The sequence below is a fragment of the Chrysemys picta genome, chromosome 13, assembly GCF_011386835.1.
Source record: "Chrysemys picta bellii isolate R12L10 chromosome 13, ASM1138683v2, whole genome shotgun sequence".
In the NCBI taxonomy this organism is placed as follows: domain Eukaryota; kingdom Metazoa; phylum Chordata; order Testudines; family Emydidae; genus Chrysemys; species Chrysemys picta.
The window spans coordinates 20,708,353-20,723,478 of record NC_088803.1 but is presented as its reverse complement, the minus strand read 5'-3'; the positions used below and the strand labels follow the sequence as shown (position 1 = coordinate 20,723,478).

The window sequence follows — 15,126 nt, the reverse complement described above, 5'->3', positions numbered from 1 at the left end:
GATGAGCATGCTGGCTTCACAGCGGTATTTCCCTTGGGGCAGGATTGTGCCAGAGCATCCTACACCCCACATACCTCTGGGTGCATTGCCCTTGCTTCTCTTCCATAGGGCTGCAACCAACAGCAGCATTTCAGTGAAGAGGGTTTCCCAGATTGTTTTATTGTCACAGAATCTGTTTCTCCTGTCAGTCACCCTTGTATATCGCCAGGAGAACCAACGGGACCAGGAGAGAGTGCGTGAGAGAAGGAGATGGGGAAGTTGCATGTCCCACAGCATCCCAAGCCAGGCTGTGGGTACCACTCAACCCTGGACCTAAAAGCCTAAGCTACAGAAGCAGGTGTTCCTCCAGAAAGGCTGCAGCAGACTCATAAACTTCCAATTATGAACAAGCAACTAGAGCCACAGTGGGCAGCAGAGGGAGAGGGATGGGAAGGAGCAGTTATACTGTACAATGGGCACTAGGGGAAGCAGAGGGTGGGGGTGGGGAAGGGGCGGCTATACTGTATAATGGGCGCTAGGGGCAGCAGAGGGTGGGGGTGGGAAGGGGCGGCTATACTGTATAATGGGCACTAGGGGCAGCAGAAGGTGGGGGTGGGGAAGGGGCGGCTATACTGTATAATGGGCACTAGGGGCAGCAGAGGATGGGGGTGGGGAAGGGGCAGCTATACTGTAAAATGGGCACTAGGGGCAGCAGAGGATGAGGAGTGGTGAGGTGGCGACTATACTGCATAACGGGCACCAGGGGCAGCAGAGGGTGGGAATGGGTGAGGGGCAGCTATACTGTTTAATGGGAACTGGGGACAGCAGAGGATGGGGGCGGGAAAGGGGTGGCTATATTGCATGATGGGCACTAGGTGCAGCAGAAGGAGGGGTTCTGGATAGGGTGGCTATACTGTATAACGGGCACTAGGGGCAGCAAAGGATGAGGGGTGGGGAAGGGGTGGCTATATAGTATAATGGGCACCGGGGGAGTAATGGGTGGAGGTGAGGAAGGGGCGGCTATACTGTATAATGGGCATTAGGGGCAGTAGAGGGTGGGGATGGGGAAGGGGTGGCTATACTGTACAATGGGCATTAGGAGCATCGGAGGGTGGATGCAGGAAATGGGAGGCAATATTGTATAATGGGCACTTGGTGCAGCAGAGGGAGGGGTTGTGGATAGGGCGGCTATACTGTATAATGGGCAGTAGGGGCAGCAGAGGGTGGGGGTGGGGAAGGGGCGTCTATACTGTACAATGGGCAATAGGATTATCAGAGAGTGGGGGCGGGGAAAGGGCAGCTATACTGTTTAATGGCACAGGATTCGGGCTGGGAGAAGTGAGGTTGGATGTGAATCACTGGAACAGCCCCAGTAACCACCCCCCACCCCCACCCCAAGACATCATCATGGGTTATCCACTGTATTGATTTTTCACACCCACTAATTCCCCATTGGTAGGTTTAGTACCGATCACTGATATGCCATGCTTGGTTCAGAAAATTACACCTCTTGTGTGTGGGATCAGTGGGTGAGCAGTGAGCTCAACTATATTAATGAGTCCTCATTTACACCAGGTGAGCAGAATGAGAATCAGCCCCTATGATTTTGAGAGATCTCAGGTTTGACGGAGTCCAAAACATTTCCCGAGTGGCATCTCCTATATTCCCATGGCCAGCCCCCCAGCTGGTCATCTTCACTGAACACGAAAGCGGTGACTCAACTCACACCAGCTGGGGGGCTGGCTTCTGGTGTACATTAGGAGTAAATAGGGCCGAGTGGTTCCCAAATCACTGCAGGGTCTCTGATGCTCAGCTGATCTCAGTCAATGGAATGACTAAGAGTTAGGCCTGGTGGACACATTAACATTTCACCAGCACAACTGTGTGAATCAGGGGTGTGATTTTTACCGACATGTCTGTGCCAATGAAAACCCACATGTATTCAGGCACCTAACTCCAATTGATTTCACCAAGAAATCTACTCTAGGTGCAGTCCCATGGTTGTAACTGTGCTTGGACTAGTACAGCTTGTGCTGGTCAGGAAATGCAGCAGAAGCTATTCTCACAGAGGCATGTGTATAGTGATACAACTGTGTCCAGATAAGAAAGTGTTGCTAGTGGAGCTATACTAGCAGAACTGCCAGCAACACCCTCATAGTTTAGACAATGACTTTGAGTGCTGGAAATCAGGGATCAGAATTGGTGCGGTTACCAGGAAGGGTTGCCAACCCAGCTACAGGGATCTTAGGATACGTCTGCACTAGGAAATGGAATTCCCAGCTGCAGTGTAGACGTGCCCTCAATCAGTGGGGCAAGCAGGGTGTATTGTAAACCGAGTGTAAATCCAAGCAGGAGCCAACTTCAGGCTTTACTTTTTGAATTAATGATCCATAGTCTCAAGGCCTGTCTCTGCCATTGGCTTTCTCATGCGCCATTTTCCTTACACACACACTTTGCTCTGCACCCCCAGGACTCTGAAGTTTGCTCCAAGTTGCTTTGTTGATTAATCCCACTGGGCCGGAGTTTCAGCCTGTTTTAATGAGGCCTCTGTGCTTAGCCCAGCACCCCCGAGGGAGTTAACCAGAACCTTGGATCTGCAAAAGGGCGGGCAGTGTGCTAATCTCTATCAGGGAAGCTTCCTACTCCCAGTTGTGGCTCTAACCCCCGGGTGCCTCATTAGCGGCACTCCCAGTTAATTGCCTGAGGCCTCCCATTGAAGGCAAAGGCCTTTCCTTTTTCTGAGCTGGATGGCAGGATTGCGGTCTGAGTGTGATTGGTGCTAGTAAAGCTCTTACAGTGGATAGAAAGCACTGGGGTCTACTCCTTTCATGAAGTGTGAGCGATGGACCCTCATGTAACTGGCCCTGGGGCCCATCAGCCTGGGCATTTGGGCGGGTTTCCTGCATGCAGGCTTGGTCCTTCTTGGTACACACCCATCCCAGAACTGGCTGGCACCTCAGACACTCACCGGCCCCTGTGTGGCCTCTCGCAGCCAAAGGGGCTGAGAACTTTGAGGGCAGTGGGCTTACCGATGGTTCCATCACTGCTAGGCATGGCTATACAGGGCCACATCCCTGGCTAGCGTAAAATGCCCTGATGCAAAGCTAGAGAAACTCAGTGGAGAAGCAGGACCTAAGCCTGTGTGTAAATCAGGAGTAACTCTACTGAAGTCAATGAGGCTGATTGTAGATCACGAGTGATTCCACAATGCAGCTCCACAGTCTGAGTGAGTGGAGAATGGGGCCCCATTGTTCTGACCCAGCCTCAGTTTACGCTGACATTGCATGCATGAGCCAAGGGGCAGGCACAAGAGGCAGGAGGCTGTGGAAGGAGGCCCATGTATGCAGCGGTGGGAATCATAGTGTAGAGAAGGGCGTGGCTTCCATTCCAGCCCCCTCCTCGCTGCGAGGGGGCAAAAGTCACTGCCGGCTGGCAGCAATTTGATGACCCCCTGTGAACCGAGCTGGCGGGTCTCAGCCTTGTTCTGAGCACACAGGGCTCCACAAATACAGTCCAGCCCTGAAGTCAGCTGGTAAAGGGAAGCTTGCATTGCCCAGATACCAATATACCTATTGTGTGATAAGCAGAGGGGTTCAAGGCCGCAATGCACTCTGAGATGGTAGCATAAATCCAGAGTCATGCCAATAGATTCCTAGTGCTTTGCACCAGTGATTATGCTCTAGGGATATTGCACCTGATCCTGTTCTCCCACTTGTGAGTCAGAAATCGCTCCACTGAAGTCAGGGCCTGAATCCTGCCTTCAGATTCCTCGGTGCCTGGGTCTCTGTGGCACCTTGAGCAGCTGCTTATAGCTTAGCAAAGTGAGGCTGAAATACTTCTGGCCACACTGGACGCTCAGCTGCATTGGTTCAAGTTGGGAGTTACTCCACCGAAACTGGTGCAAGGAAGAGCAGAACCTGTCCAGGTACTTGGATGGTCCCAATCATTGTAACATCTGAGCACCTCACAATCTGTAACAGAGCTGATCCTAACATACCCCTGGGAGGTAGGCAAGTTCTGTTATCTCCATTATAAAGATGGGGAAAACTGAGAGATGGAGCAGCTTCAATGATTTGTCCAGATAGACAAAAGGAACATGGGGCAAGGCTGGACATTGGACCGACAGCCGCTGCACCCCAAACCAGTGCCCAATCCACTAAACTACCCTTCCCATCCAAATCAGGCCTTGTTATTTGCACTGGGTGCCATTTGGCAGCCATTTTGTCCCATCACAATCTGCAAAGTATGGGAGAATCTGGCCTGATTAGCTCTAATGCAAACAATCAAGATACCCCAGCTTTACACCAGGGTAACTGAAGGCCAAATATAGCCTGGAGTGGATCCACTGACATTAATGGAGCTAGGCAGATTGACGCCAGCTGGGGATCTGGCCCTGTTGACTCAAATGTGGCTAGGGCTGATTGACACCAGCTGGGAATCTGGCCCCTATACTTTAAGGATTGTCATCTGGCTTGAATCCACCGGGCTGTTTCTTGCATATTTGGAGTTCAGCAGCCTGACTCATGAATTACACTGGTGTAAACGCGAAGCGAATTCAGCTTTAAGACTATTTAGATTAATAAGGAGAACATAAGAACATAAGAACGGCCGTACTGGGTCAGACCAAAGGTCCATCTAGCCCAGTATCCTGTCTATCGACAGTGGCCAATGCCAGGTGCCCCAGAGGGAGTCAACCTAACAGGTAATGATCAAGTAATCTCTCTCCTGCCATCCATCTCCACCCCCTGACAAACAGAGTCTAGGGACACCATTCCTTACCCATCATGGCTAATAGCCATTAGTGGACTTAACCTCCATGAATTTATCCAGTTCTCTTTTAAACGCTGTTATAGTCCTAGCCTTCACAACCTCCTAAGGTAAGGAGTTCCACAAGTTGACTGTGTGCTGTGTGAAGAACTTCCTTTTACTTGTTTTAAACCTGCTGCCTATTAATTTCATTTGGTGACCCCTAGTTCGTGTATTATGGGAAGAAGTAAATAACTTTTTCTAATCTATTTTCTCTACATCATTCATAATTTTATATACCTCTATCATATGCCCCCTTAGTCTCCTCTTTTCCAAGCTGAAAAGTCCTAGCCTCTTTAATCTCTCCTCATATGGGACCCTCTCCAAATCCCTAATCATTTTAGTTGCCCTTCTCTGAACCTTTTCTAGTGCCAGTATATCTTTTTTGAGATGAGGAGACCACATCTGTACACAGTATTCGAGATGTGGGCGTACCATCGATTTATATAAGGGCAATAAGATATTCTCCGTCTTATTCTTTATCCCCTTTTTAATGATTCCTAACATCCTGTTTGCTTTTTTGACTGCCTCTGCACACTGCGTGGACATCTTCAGAGAACTATCCACGATGACTCCAAGATCTTTTTCCTTATTTGTTGTAGCTAAATTAGCCCCCATCATATTGTATGTATAGTTGGGGTTATTTTTTCCAATGTGCATTACTTTACATTTATCCACATTAAATTTAATTTGCCATTTTGTTGCCCAATCACTTAGTTTTGTGAGATCTTTTTGAAGTTCTTCACAGTCTGCTTTGGTCTTAACTATCTTGAGCAGTTTAGTATCATCTGCAAACTTTGCCACCTCACTTTTTACCCCTTTCTCCAGATCATTTATGAATAAGTTGAATAGGATTGGTCCAAGGACTGACCCTTGGGGAACACCAATAGTTACCCCTCTCCTTTCTGAGAATTTACCATTAATTCCTACCCTTTGTTCCCTGTCTTTTAACCAGTTCTCAATCAATGAAAGGACCTTCCCTTTTATCCCATAAAAACTTAATTTACTTATGAGCCTTTGGTGAGGGACCTTGTCAAAGGCTTTCTGGAAATCTAAGTACACTATGTCCACTGGATCCTCCTTGTCCACATGTTTGTTGACCCCTTCAAAGAACTCTAATAGATTAGTAAGACACGATTTCCCTTTAGAGAAACCATTTTTTTTACTTTTGCCCAACAATTTATGTTCTTTTATGTGTCTGACAATTTTATTCTTTACTAAAGAGAAGGTTAAGGGTGACTTGATTACAGTCTATAAGTACCTACACGAGGAACCAATATTTGAAAATGGGCTCTTCAATCTAGCAGAGAAAAATATAACACAATCCAATGGCTGGAAGTTGACGCTACATATAGTGCTGCCTTGCCTAGTTTACCTCACAATAAAACTACAGTGCCTTGTCTTCATGGTATTTTATTTCACAGTAGCTCACACACATTAGTTACCCCTCGGCATAATAAATCCACTTCCACAAGAAGGTCTCACGCCAACATAGCACTGTCCACATTGGTGCTTAGTCTGGTGTAACTTACACCCCTGAGAAATGTAAGTTGTACCGAAGTAAGGCTAGGTCTACACTACGGGGTGGGGGTCGACCTAAGATACGCAACTTCAGCTACGTGAATAGTGTAGGTGAAGTTGTGTATTTTAGGTCGACTTACCTGGCTGTGAGGATGGCGGCGAGTCGACCGCTGCCGTGCCCCCGTCGACTCCGCTTCCGCCTCTTGCCGCGGTGGATTTCCGGAGTCAACGGCAGAGCCATCAGGGATCGATTTTAGTGAAGACGCGATAAGTCGATCCCCAACAGATCGATTGCTACCCACCGATCCGGCGGGTAGTGAAGATGTGCCCTAAGTGGTAGTGTAGACCTGGCCTAAGGGAGAATGGTGGCACCATTCTACTTGGCTGGACTACATCTCCCATGATGCATGAGAGTTGAGACTCCCTGATGCACGGTGCAATTCAAACTGCTGGATCCACTTTGCAATGTAGGAGATGTAGTCCTCCAGAGAACCCAGCCCATAGGTGACAAAGGGGGCTGGACTGACATAAGTCAATATGCTAGGGAAATGCTGTTTATTTATTTTTAAATTATTTGAAATAAAATATTGTGGACAATTTTTTTAAAAATGAGATATTACAATTTGAGTGGAACTGCCCACCCAATATTTTTTTAAATTATTTTCCTGATAGAAAATTGGTTTTTTCGATTGGCAAAATTTGAAATTTCCCCGTGTGTCACAGGGCGGCCGCACCTGGAATGCCCTCCAGCAGCAGGCCATGGCAGAACAGCTGCATCTGCCTCAGTTTCCCTCCTTTATAGTCCCCATTGACTCCACAACAGGCTCTCTTGCTTAAATATTACCTCTTCTTGGGGGTGGTTTATTACCAAAACATTGTTCAAATGCTTCCCAACAAAAATCCAGAACATAAATCTGTTTCTCACACCCAGTGTATGTAGTCCTTAAAAAACCCGCTCTTTAGGGTGGCCACTGACACATCCCCAAATACGGGACATACCCTTTATTGTCCCCACCACTGCTTGCATGACAGTCTGGCTTAAAACTGGCAAAAGGCCTGCCTATCGCTCTTCTCAACATGAACGCCCACCACCTCTCTGCTGGGGATGCTACAGCTCTGCAGTGTGGAGATACCAGCGGGTAAGCCCCTTAGCTGCTATCCAGACATCAGCCTGCTCCAGCTCTCTTGGTCGAGCAGCTCTCTCTGCTGCTGCTCCTGCCTCTAATCCTCTCCATCCTCTGGCCCTGACTGTCTGGCTGGAGGACACCAGGCAGCAAAACCTTCTTGCTGCTCTTCAGCATTCCCCCTAGCAAAAAAAAACTACAGCTTCCTTCAGGGTCTCCTAGCAGGTTGGAATGGCTGTGTGGGGAAGAGATATTCTAGGGTATAGGATGAGCTGTCCTGAAGGAGGACCCCTAGGAGGGGTTTTTCGCCTTCCTCTGCAGCATGGGGCACTTGCAGGTTAAACTAGAGCAGATGGAGGATTCTCTGTAACCTGAAATCTTTAAACCATGATTTGCAGACATCGGTAACTCAGCCAGCGGTTAGGGGTCTGTTTCAGGAGTTAGTGGGTAAGGTTCTGTGGCCTGCAATGTGCAGGAGGTGAGACTAGATGATCATGATGGTCCCTTCTGGCGTTAAAGTCTATGAGTCCATGAGTCTATAACCTATATTGAATGGAAAAGTTCTGTATTGGGGGACAGTTTGGATCTTATACCCTAGACCAGATCCTCCAGTGATGTACATCAGTGGTGCTCCATTAACTTTCCTAACATTTCAGCCTCTACACCTCAAGATAAAGGATAACTCCATCAGCTGATAACCATAGAAGATCCTTATGTTTGTGTGGATAGATAGATAGATAGATAGATAGATAGATAGATAGATAGATAGATAGATAGATTTTCTACAGTGTCCCTCAGCCTAGTATGTAAGTCCTCAATAATTCAGCTAAGGTTAGAAGTTTGATTGCCTTGAGAGTTAATATTGCCAACAAATGAAATGTTCTCTTAATTAAGTCCCCCATCACCTTAACTAAAATATCCAACAGTAGGTGCATCAAAGGAAGATGACGTCTTCCTTTACAGAGGATATAAATATCAAAGGATGCATTATTCCCTTTACAAATCCTTCTAGAATGAAACAAAGCTATCCTACATATTGTTTTAATTTTCTCTACTGAGGGGGGGAAAAGTACATGAAAGGTTCTGGGAGAAAATTTAGGCAATTAGAAAACGACAATGTGAAGAGGAGATGTCACAGCATCAGTCTAGTAGGCCTGCAGCTTTGCAGGTAAGTTTTATGCTTTCTATTAACCAAAAGGGTGTTCATTTTCTCCATCATTGATTGTGTCTTAACTGACTCTGCACAAATCATATGAAAAGAAACTAAGAGCAACATGGAATAAAGTCTAGAGTTCCTCCCCTCTCCCCCCCCCCACAAAATTATAGGAAAAAGAAAAAAAAATCATGTTAATCAACTTTTAACTTTTTCTCCAAAAAACAAATACTAAAAATGTTTCACTTGGAGCCAGATTTTCAAAGCTATTTAGTCACTTACAGATCCAGAGAGATTTTCTAAAGCACCGGAGCAGATTAGGCACCAAAATCCCTTTGATTTTAATGTGACGTTAGGTGCCTAACCTGCTTACTTACCTAGCTGCGTCTTTAAGTGGATAAATACGTATGGAACTCTGGCCCTTTGGGTGAAGTTTCAACCTAAAGGATTTATCTTGTTTGCCACTTAGGGCTGAGATAGTCATTTACTTAGAAATATTTGTGGTTTATCTACTACAGTAGGGCTATACCATAATAATTCACACAGAAAAAAAGTCATGTCATATTTGTTAATAAGATTTTTAATATGCTATCTAATTTAATAAGATTTTCCTTAAATGATGAGAATATAGGGAAGACATTGTTAAGAACATGCACCGTACTTCTGCTTCTCTGCCTCTGCCAATATAAAACTCGTCATTCGGCTTGGAAGATTTTTATTGATGAATGTCAGCAAATGTAAATTTCCCAGTGCACACACCCACTGAAAAAAAAACATTTCCATTGATAACAATCAAAATGTACAGATTGGCAAAGTAAGACAAATGCTGCCAAATCCAGCTATTTAGACTTTTGAAGTAAGCTTGTTACAAAAGGACTAGTGGACAAATAGTAAAACCAGGTATGATCGGTTGATTTGAGGTGATTTACTCTGTATGTTCTGACATGTGATGTTGATCGTTTGTGTTTTAATGGTTATAAAGCTGTAATATTTTTAATCTCAGTGACTACTGTCATTAAATAATTGTCTATATTCCCATAATGTCCCACAACTGTGACAATTTAAATCAATACATATTTTACCAAATGCTTAAAATAAACATTGATATAATCCCTTGACATTACAAAAAAAGAGAGATTCTGTCAAGCCTAGATATCAGATTCTACCTATTACTGGATTGTTAATGTCCTGGGCTTTACAAATTTGCACTCTAACTCTGACTTGTATAGAAGAAAGACGTATGTTAAAAGTATATTCCCTTGCTTTAATATATGCTTTTGCTTTTGGCTTTCTTTGAAAGGAAGAGAAGAACTTTTAAATTCAAGGATTTACATATATACAAAGAATCAGATGTAAAAAGTACAACTCCTGCTTTCAATATAGGGTTTTCTTCTTTCATTTCTTATGGGAAATAAATTTAAAAAAAACTATTACTTAGGTGCTAAAATTATCTGGCACTCAAGGCTTTCCCATTTTTCTACAATAAATCTCAATGGGAAAAAATACTCTTCCTCCTTGTTCTCCAGAAAAATCTGATGGAGAACGTGGACAATTCTGGTTTGTGCTTACAGTCATACATTTTAGTAACATATACAAGAACTAATGTATCTGATGTTAGAATTCAAGTTTCTCCAGATAATTTCCAGTATGATATTTTCACAGTATGAAGTCATTAAATATGTGTGTTTTAAAATAGCATACTATTAACATAAGTATAAAACATTTGCTTTGTTCTACTTGACTGGTTAAATAACATTTAGAGCTGTCAAGATATTTAAAAAAATTAATTGCGAGTAATCACACAATTAAAACAATTAATTGCGATTAATTGCACGATTAATCATACTATTAAACAATAATGGAATACCATTTATATAAATATTTGTGGATGTTTTCTACATTTTCAAATATATTGATTTAAATTACAACACAGAATACAAAGTGTACAGTGCTCACTTTATATTTATTTTTGATTACAAGTACTTGCACTATAAAAATACAAAAACCCAAAATGATACACAAAAGAGATAGTATGTTTCAATTCACCTAATACAAGTACTGTAGTGCAATCTCTTTATAATTAAAATTGAATTTACAAATGTAGAATTATGTACAAAAAATAACTGCATTAAAAATAAAACAATGTAAAATTTTAGAGCCTGCAAGTCCACTCAGCCCTACTTCTTGTTCAGCCAATCACTCAGACAAACAAGTTTGTTTACATTTGCAGGAGATAATGCTGCCCATTTCTTGTTTACTATGTTACCTGAAAGTACGAACAGGCATTCTCATGGCACTGTTGTAGTCGGCGTCACAAGATATTTACGTGCCAGATGGGCTAAAGATTCATATGTCTCTCATATGAACCTTCAATTGCAATCATTAATGCAACTTTTTCAAATTCATGCAGCTCAAATCAGTGATAAAATAAAATCATTTTTCTCAGAAATTGCAAAACAGAAAAATATGAGTGGTATTTGTATAAATTACAGATATAGAGTAACCTCCCCTGGAAATCTCCTTTAAAATCTCTGCATGTGCATGTTCTAAAAGGGTTAAAAAAAAAAGTGAGACATTACGGACTCAGTTTCAAAAGGCATCTGCTTCTCTGTCAATAATATTTTTAAATACGTGACTCCCCTGCAAATTCCAATGGCACTGAAAATTCAGAGCTCTCTGACACTTAATGATACCTGTTTTGTTTTGTTTTTCTTGAGTAAACCATTCCATAGATATTCCCATTCTTTTTCCTGGCTAATCACTATTATCTGAAGCAACAGCATGTATGGCTTTGCTATCACTCCATCATCATTCACCTTCAGCAACATAACTAAATGAATGAAAGGGCATCCAACTCTGACATGGTTGAATGGAAGATGAGAAAAGAAACTGTGAAATGTGGAGACCTAAATAAGAAAAATATTGTCTCTGGACCAGAGAATCGTTGAATGACTAGCAGGAGTGTTTTACTGTTATTATTTATTTTATTTATTTTATTTATTTTTCTTCTCCCAAATTTTCCTCTAGAGAAATCACATGGAAAATGTAGAGTGGAGAAATCAAACGACCATCAGAGAATTCATCCTACTGGGATTCGGGGATCTCCAGGGACTGCAGACTCCTCTCTTCCTGCTGTTCCTAGTGATCTACGTTGTGACCATGGCCGGGAACATTCTCATTGTGGCCCTAGTTGTGACTGATCGGCAGCTTCACACCCCCATGTACTTCTTCCTGGGGAACTTGTCCTGCTTGGAGACCTGCTACACCTCCACCATCCTGCCCAGGATGCTGGCCAGTTTCCTGACTGGGGACAGAACCATTTCCTTTAGTGGCTGCATCACACAACTGTCCTTCTTTGTCTTCATGGTGACTGCCGAGTGTTTACTCTTATTACTCATGTCTTATGACCGCTACTTGGCAATATGCAATCCCTTGCATTATGCAGCACTTATGAGCAGGCGGGTTTGCATCCAGATATTGTCTGGCTCTTGGATAATTGCCTTCTCTTGCAGCACTGTGATAACTTTTATGATGGTCAGGTTAACATTCTGTGGTCCCAACAGAATTGACCATTTCTTTTGTGATTTCACCCCAATGCTCAAACTCTCCTGCAGTGACACCAGCCTGATTGCACTGGTGGATCTAATCCTGTCATTTGCAATTATACTTCCTACCCTCCTGTTAACCCTGACGTCCTATGTTTGCATCATCGCCACCATTTTGAGAATCTCATCCACTACTGGGAGGCAAAAGGCCTTTTCTACCTGCTCCTCTCACCTCATTGTGGTTGCTACTTTCTATGGGTCACTCATTATTATTTACATGGCACCAAAAGCCGGCACTGCAGGAGACCTGCGCAAACTGTTCTCTGTCTTCTACACAGTCCTGACACCTTTGGCCAATCCTCTCATCTACAGCCTGAGGAACAAGGAGGTCAAAGAGGCTTTGAAGAAAGCTGGAGGCAAACTGGCTGCTTTGATAAGGAAGTGAATGAAATTCCTATGCTCTCTCTTTTAGACTGAGTATCAGAGGGGTAGCTGTGTTAGTCTGGATCTGTAAAAAGTGACAAAGAGTCCTGTGGCACCTTATAGACTAACAGACATATTGGAGCACAACCTTTCATGGGTGAATACCCACTTCGTCAGACGCAGGGTCTTTTAGACTGAGTAGATCCTCGTTTTGTCCCGTGACTCGCTGAAGAAAATGGCATCATGCGTGGACTGGGTGTGGGTGATAGAATATCTCCCCTACTGATTAAAGAAATTAAAGTTAAAATGAATTGAGGGTACTTCCATTTGCTCCTACTTTTTCACCATATCCAACGAAAATTTCTTGTCCTTATTTTCAAAGCCAGAATTACCACCCCCTTTTCTGTCCAACCTATCCTCACGTGGCCAGCTCCCACCTTCCCTTTGCCAATGATGAAAGCCTGGATCTCTCAGTTCTCTGCTTCTTCAACCAGGACCTCAACAAGAACTTGGGCTGATATGGACCTTGGCCACCTAACTGTGATAAATTCCTATAAAAATCTTAGCATGGATCATTTGATAGTCCCTCTTTTGTTCTTCTACAGCACTGCTAAATTTAACAGTAATCTTGCTCCTGTGAGGGAATGGGCCTGGCTGGCCTTCCCTATGTCAGTCAAGCTGACATCGAAGGCCCCAATGCGACTCCAGCAAGGGTTCAGTGTACCAGCCTTTACAAGGGCCTTTATAGGTTAAGGCCTGAACAAGACTAAGCTACAGAGTCTCCTGCCAAATTCGGTCAAGGGTTATGACCAGAGGAGGGAGGGAGAAGGAGTAGTGCGGAAAGCCTCAGTAACATAATAACCGCTTGTTTTTGAAATATAATAACCGCTTACATGAAGAAACTGCTTCTAGCAAAAGGCCAACCTCTCCTATAATTCCAGCTAACTGCAATGCTATCCAATCATATATCTTATTTGGGCATCCTGTAATAAAACCCTATGCCCTAAAATGGTAAAACCCCAGAAAAATAATATGCACCCTGCCGAGAATACACCCCAACTGGTGCCAAGTACTGCCCATATCAGAAACCACCAAGGAGCCCACCACCCAATATGCACCCAATTCTCGGAAAATTAATAAGGAAGGTATCGGAAAAGGGACAGACCCCAACTCTTATTTCACGTAAATGACGTATAATTCGTACTATGCTTGCGGTTTGTAAGAATAAAAGGCAGCCTGCATGCTGTGCTTGGTGGTGTAGTTTTCGGACTGCAACCCCAACGCGTTGGTATGTATTGCAATAAACTGGCCTCAGGCTTGAGTCTGTGAACTAAAATCAATGCATGGGTGACCTTTTCCATGACAATTTTGGGGGCAAGTCCGGGATCACTCAATATCCCACCAGGCTGGAGGACTGCGGACCGCTTCCACACCGATCCCAGGCGCCAGGTAAGAGACCGTTATCTCTATTTGGGCTTCGGTGAGGAGTTGCCCGTAGGCTCTGGGCCTGGGCGGGGTACATTGTGATCTGAACTATTGTTGGGATTAGACTCATTTGCCTGATGCTTGCCTTGCTGCCGGCTAATGCACAATTGCTTGCTTTATGCTATGCTGTCATATAATTGTGTCATAAGCTAGGGGTTAGATGGGAGAAACTGACATAGTATTGCTTGTGGCTCGGGCGGAAAGGTCCGAGTCTAAGGGGTAAGAGAACTGTCAAATAAGCGTTTCAATGCCTTCTCCCTATGTCTGGGCATAGTTCATTGTCTAGTTGGAGGAGTGGCTGTACACGGACAGCGGGAGAGAGTGTAAATTGAAGCTTCCGGTTCCCTCAGAGTTGTGGGCCTCGTGGGTCGGTCCAGGGATGGTCTCCCCTGCTGCATGTTTATTGAGGCTGAATGTCCGACTGGACCGTCCTGTGGGGCCCGATCTTTGTCCTGACGGGGACGCAAGATTTTCTGCTTTGTGTTGATTAGCTTTGTGTGGCTCGGCCTTCGGGGATTGGTCCCCTCGGAGGACGATTGACCGGCTGCTGGGTGACCCCAGGAAAAGTGGTTCCCACAGGTGTTGTTGGGAAAAAGGATCCCGGAGTGGCCGAGGGGGGTGGCAGGGCTCCCACCAGCAATAGGCTGGTAGTGGTGAGAGATGCCGTAACAGATATCCTGATTTAGGTGTGCTGTGAGACTGTGGGTCGTATGGTGTCCCTATTCTTGCCTTTCCGTAAAGTGCTAGATTAAGCTCCTCCTTGCCCAGAGAGCAGGGAGGCCCCGGAAAACCGCCCACATACTCCTAGGCAGTAGGGTAACCCATCCCATTCTCTTGAAGGTGGGCCGGTGCTCTGTGCCAGAGGAGGGGTGTGCTTGGACCGCACCTTTCCTAACCCTTTTGTGTGGCTGACCTATGACCGAGACCTTACCCCAAATCTTCCTCTTGGAGCCGTGGGCTCCCTCCCCTGACTTGGAGAGAAGGGGAGTCCCTGGAAATTGCCCACCGTACCGGAGGCAGTGGGGTTTCCCATCCCGTTCTCTCGGAAGCGGGCTGGTGCCCTTTGCTGAAGGGGGGCGTGTAAGGACTA

At 44.8% G+C, this 15,126-nt stretch overlaps 1 protein-coding gene across 1 annotated transcript; it reads left to right on the top strand.

The window, feature by feature from the left end:
* Positions 1–8,559: 8,559 nt before the first annotated feature.
* On the top strand, positions 8,560–12,573 carry LOC101944152 (olfactory receptor 6B1-like). The gene is made up of 3 exons (XM_005309038.2): positions 8,560–8,598; positions 10,110–10,244; positions 11,611–12,573. The coding sequence occupies exons 1-3, from the start codon at positions 8,560–8,562 to the stop codon at positions 12,571–12,573; spliced, it is 1,137 nt and encodes a 378-aa protein (XP_005309095.2).
* Positions 12,574–15,126: the final 2,553 nt, after the last annotated feature.

Coding starts and splice junctions, on each gene's coding strand:
- LOC101944152 (XM_005309038.2), top strand. CDS start 8,560: ATGTCACAGCATCAGTCTAGTAGGCCTGCAGCTTTGCAG. Junction 8,599..10,109: donor GTAGGCCTGCAGCTTTGCAG/GTAAGTTTTATG, acceptor CTTGTTCTCCAG/AAAAATCTGATGGAGAACGT. Junction 10,245..11,610: donor TCCAGTATGATATTTTCACA/GTATGAAGTCAT, acceptor ATTTTCCTCTAG/AGAAATCACATGGAAAATGT.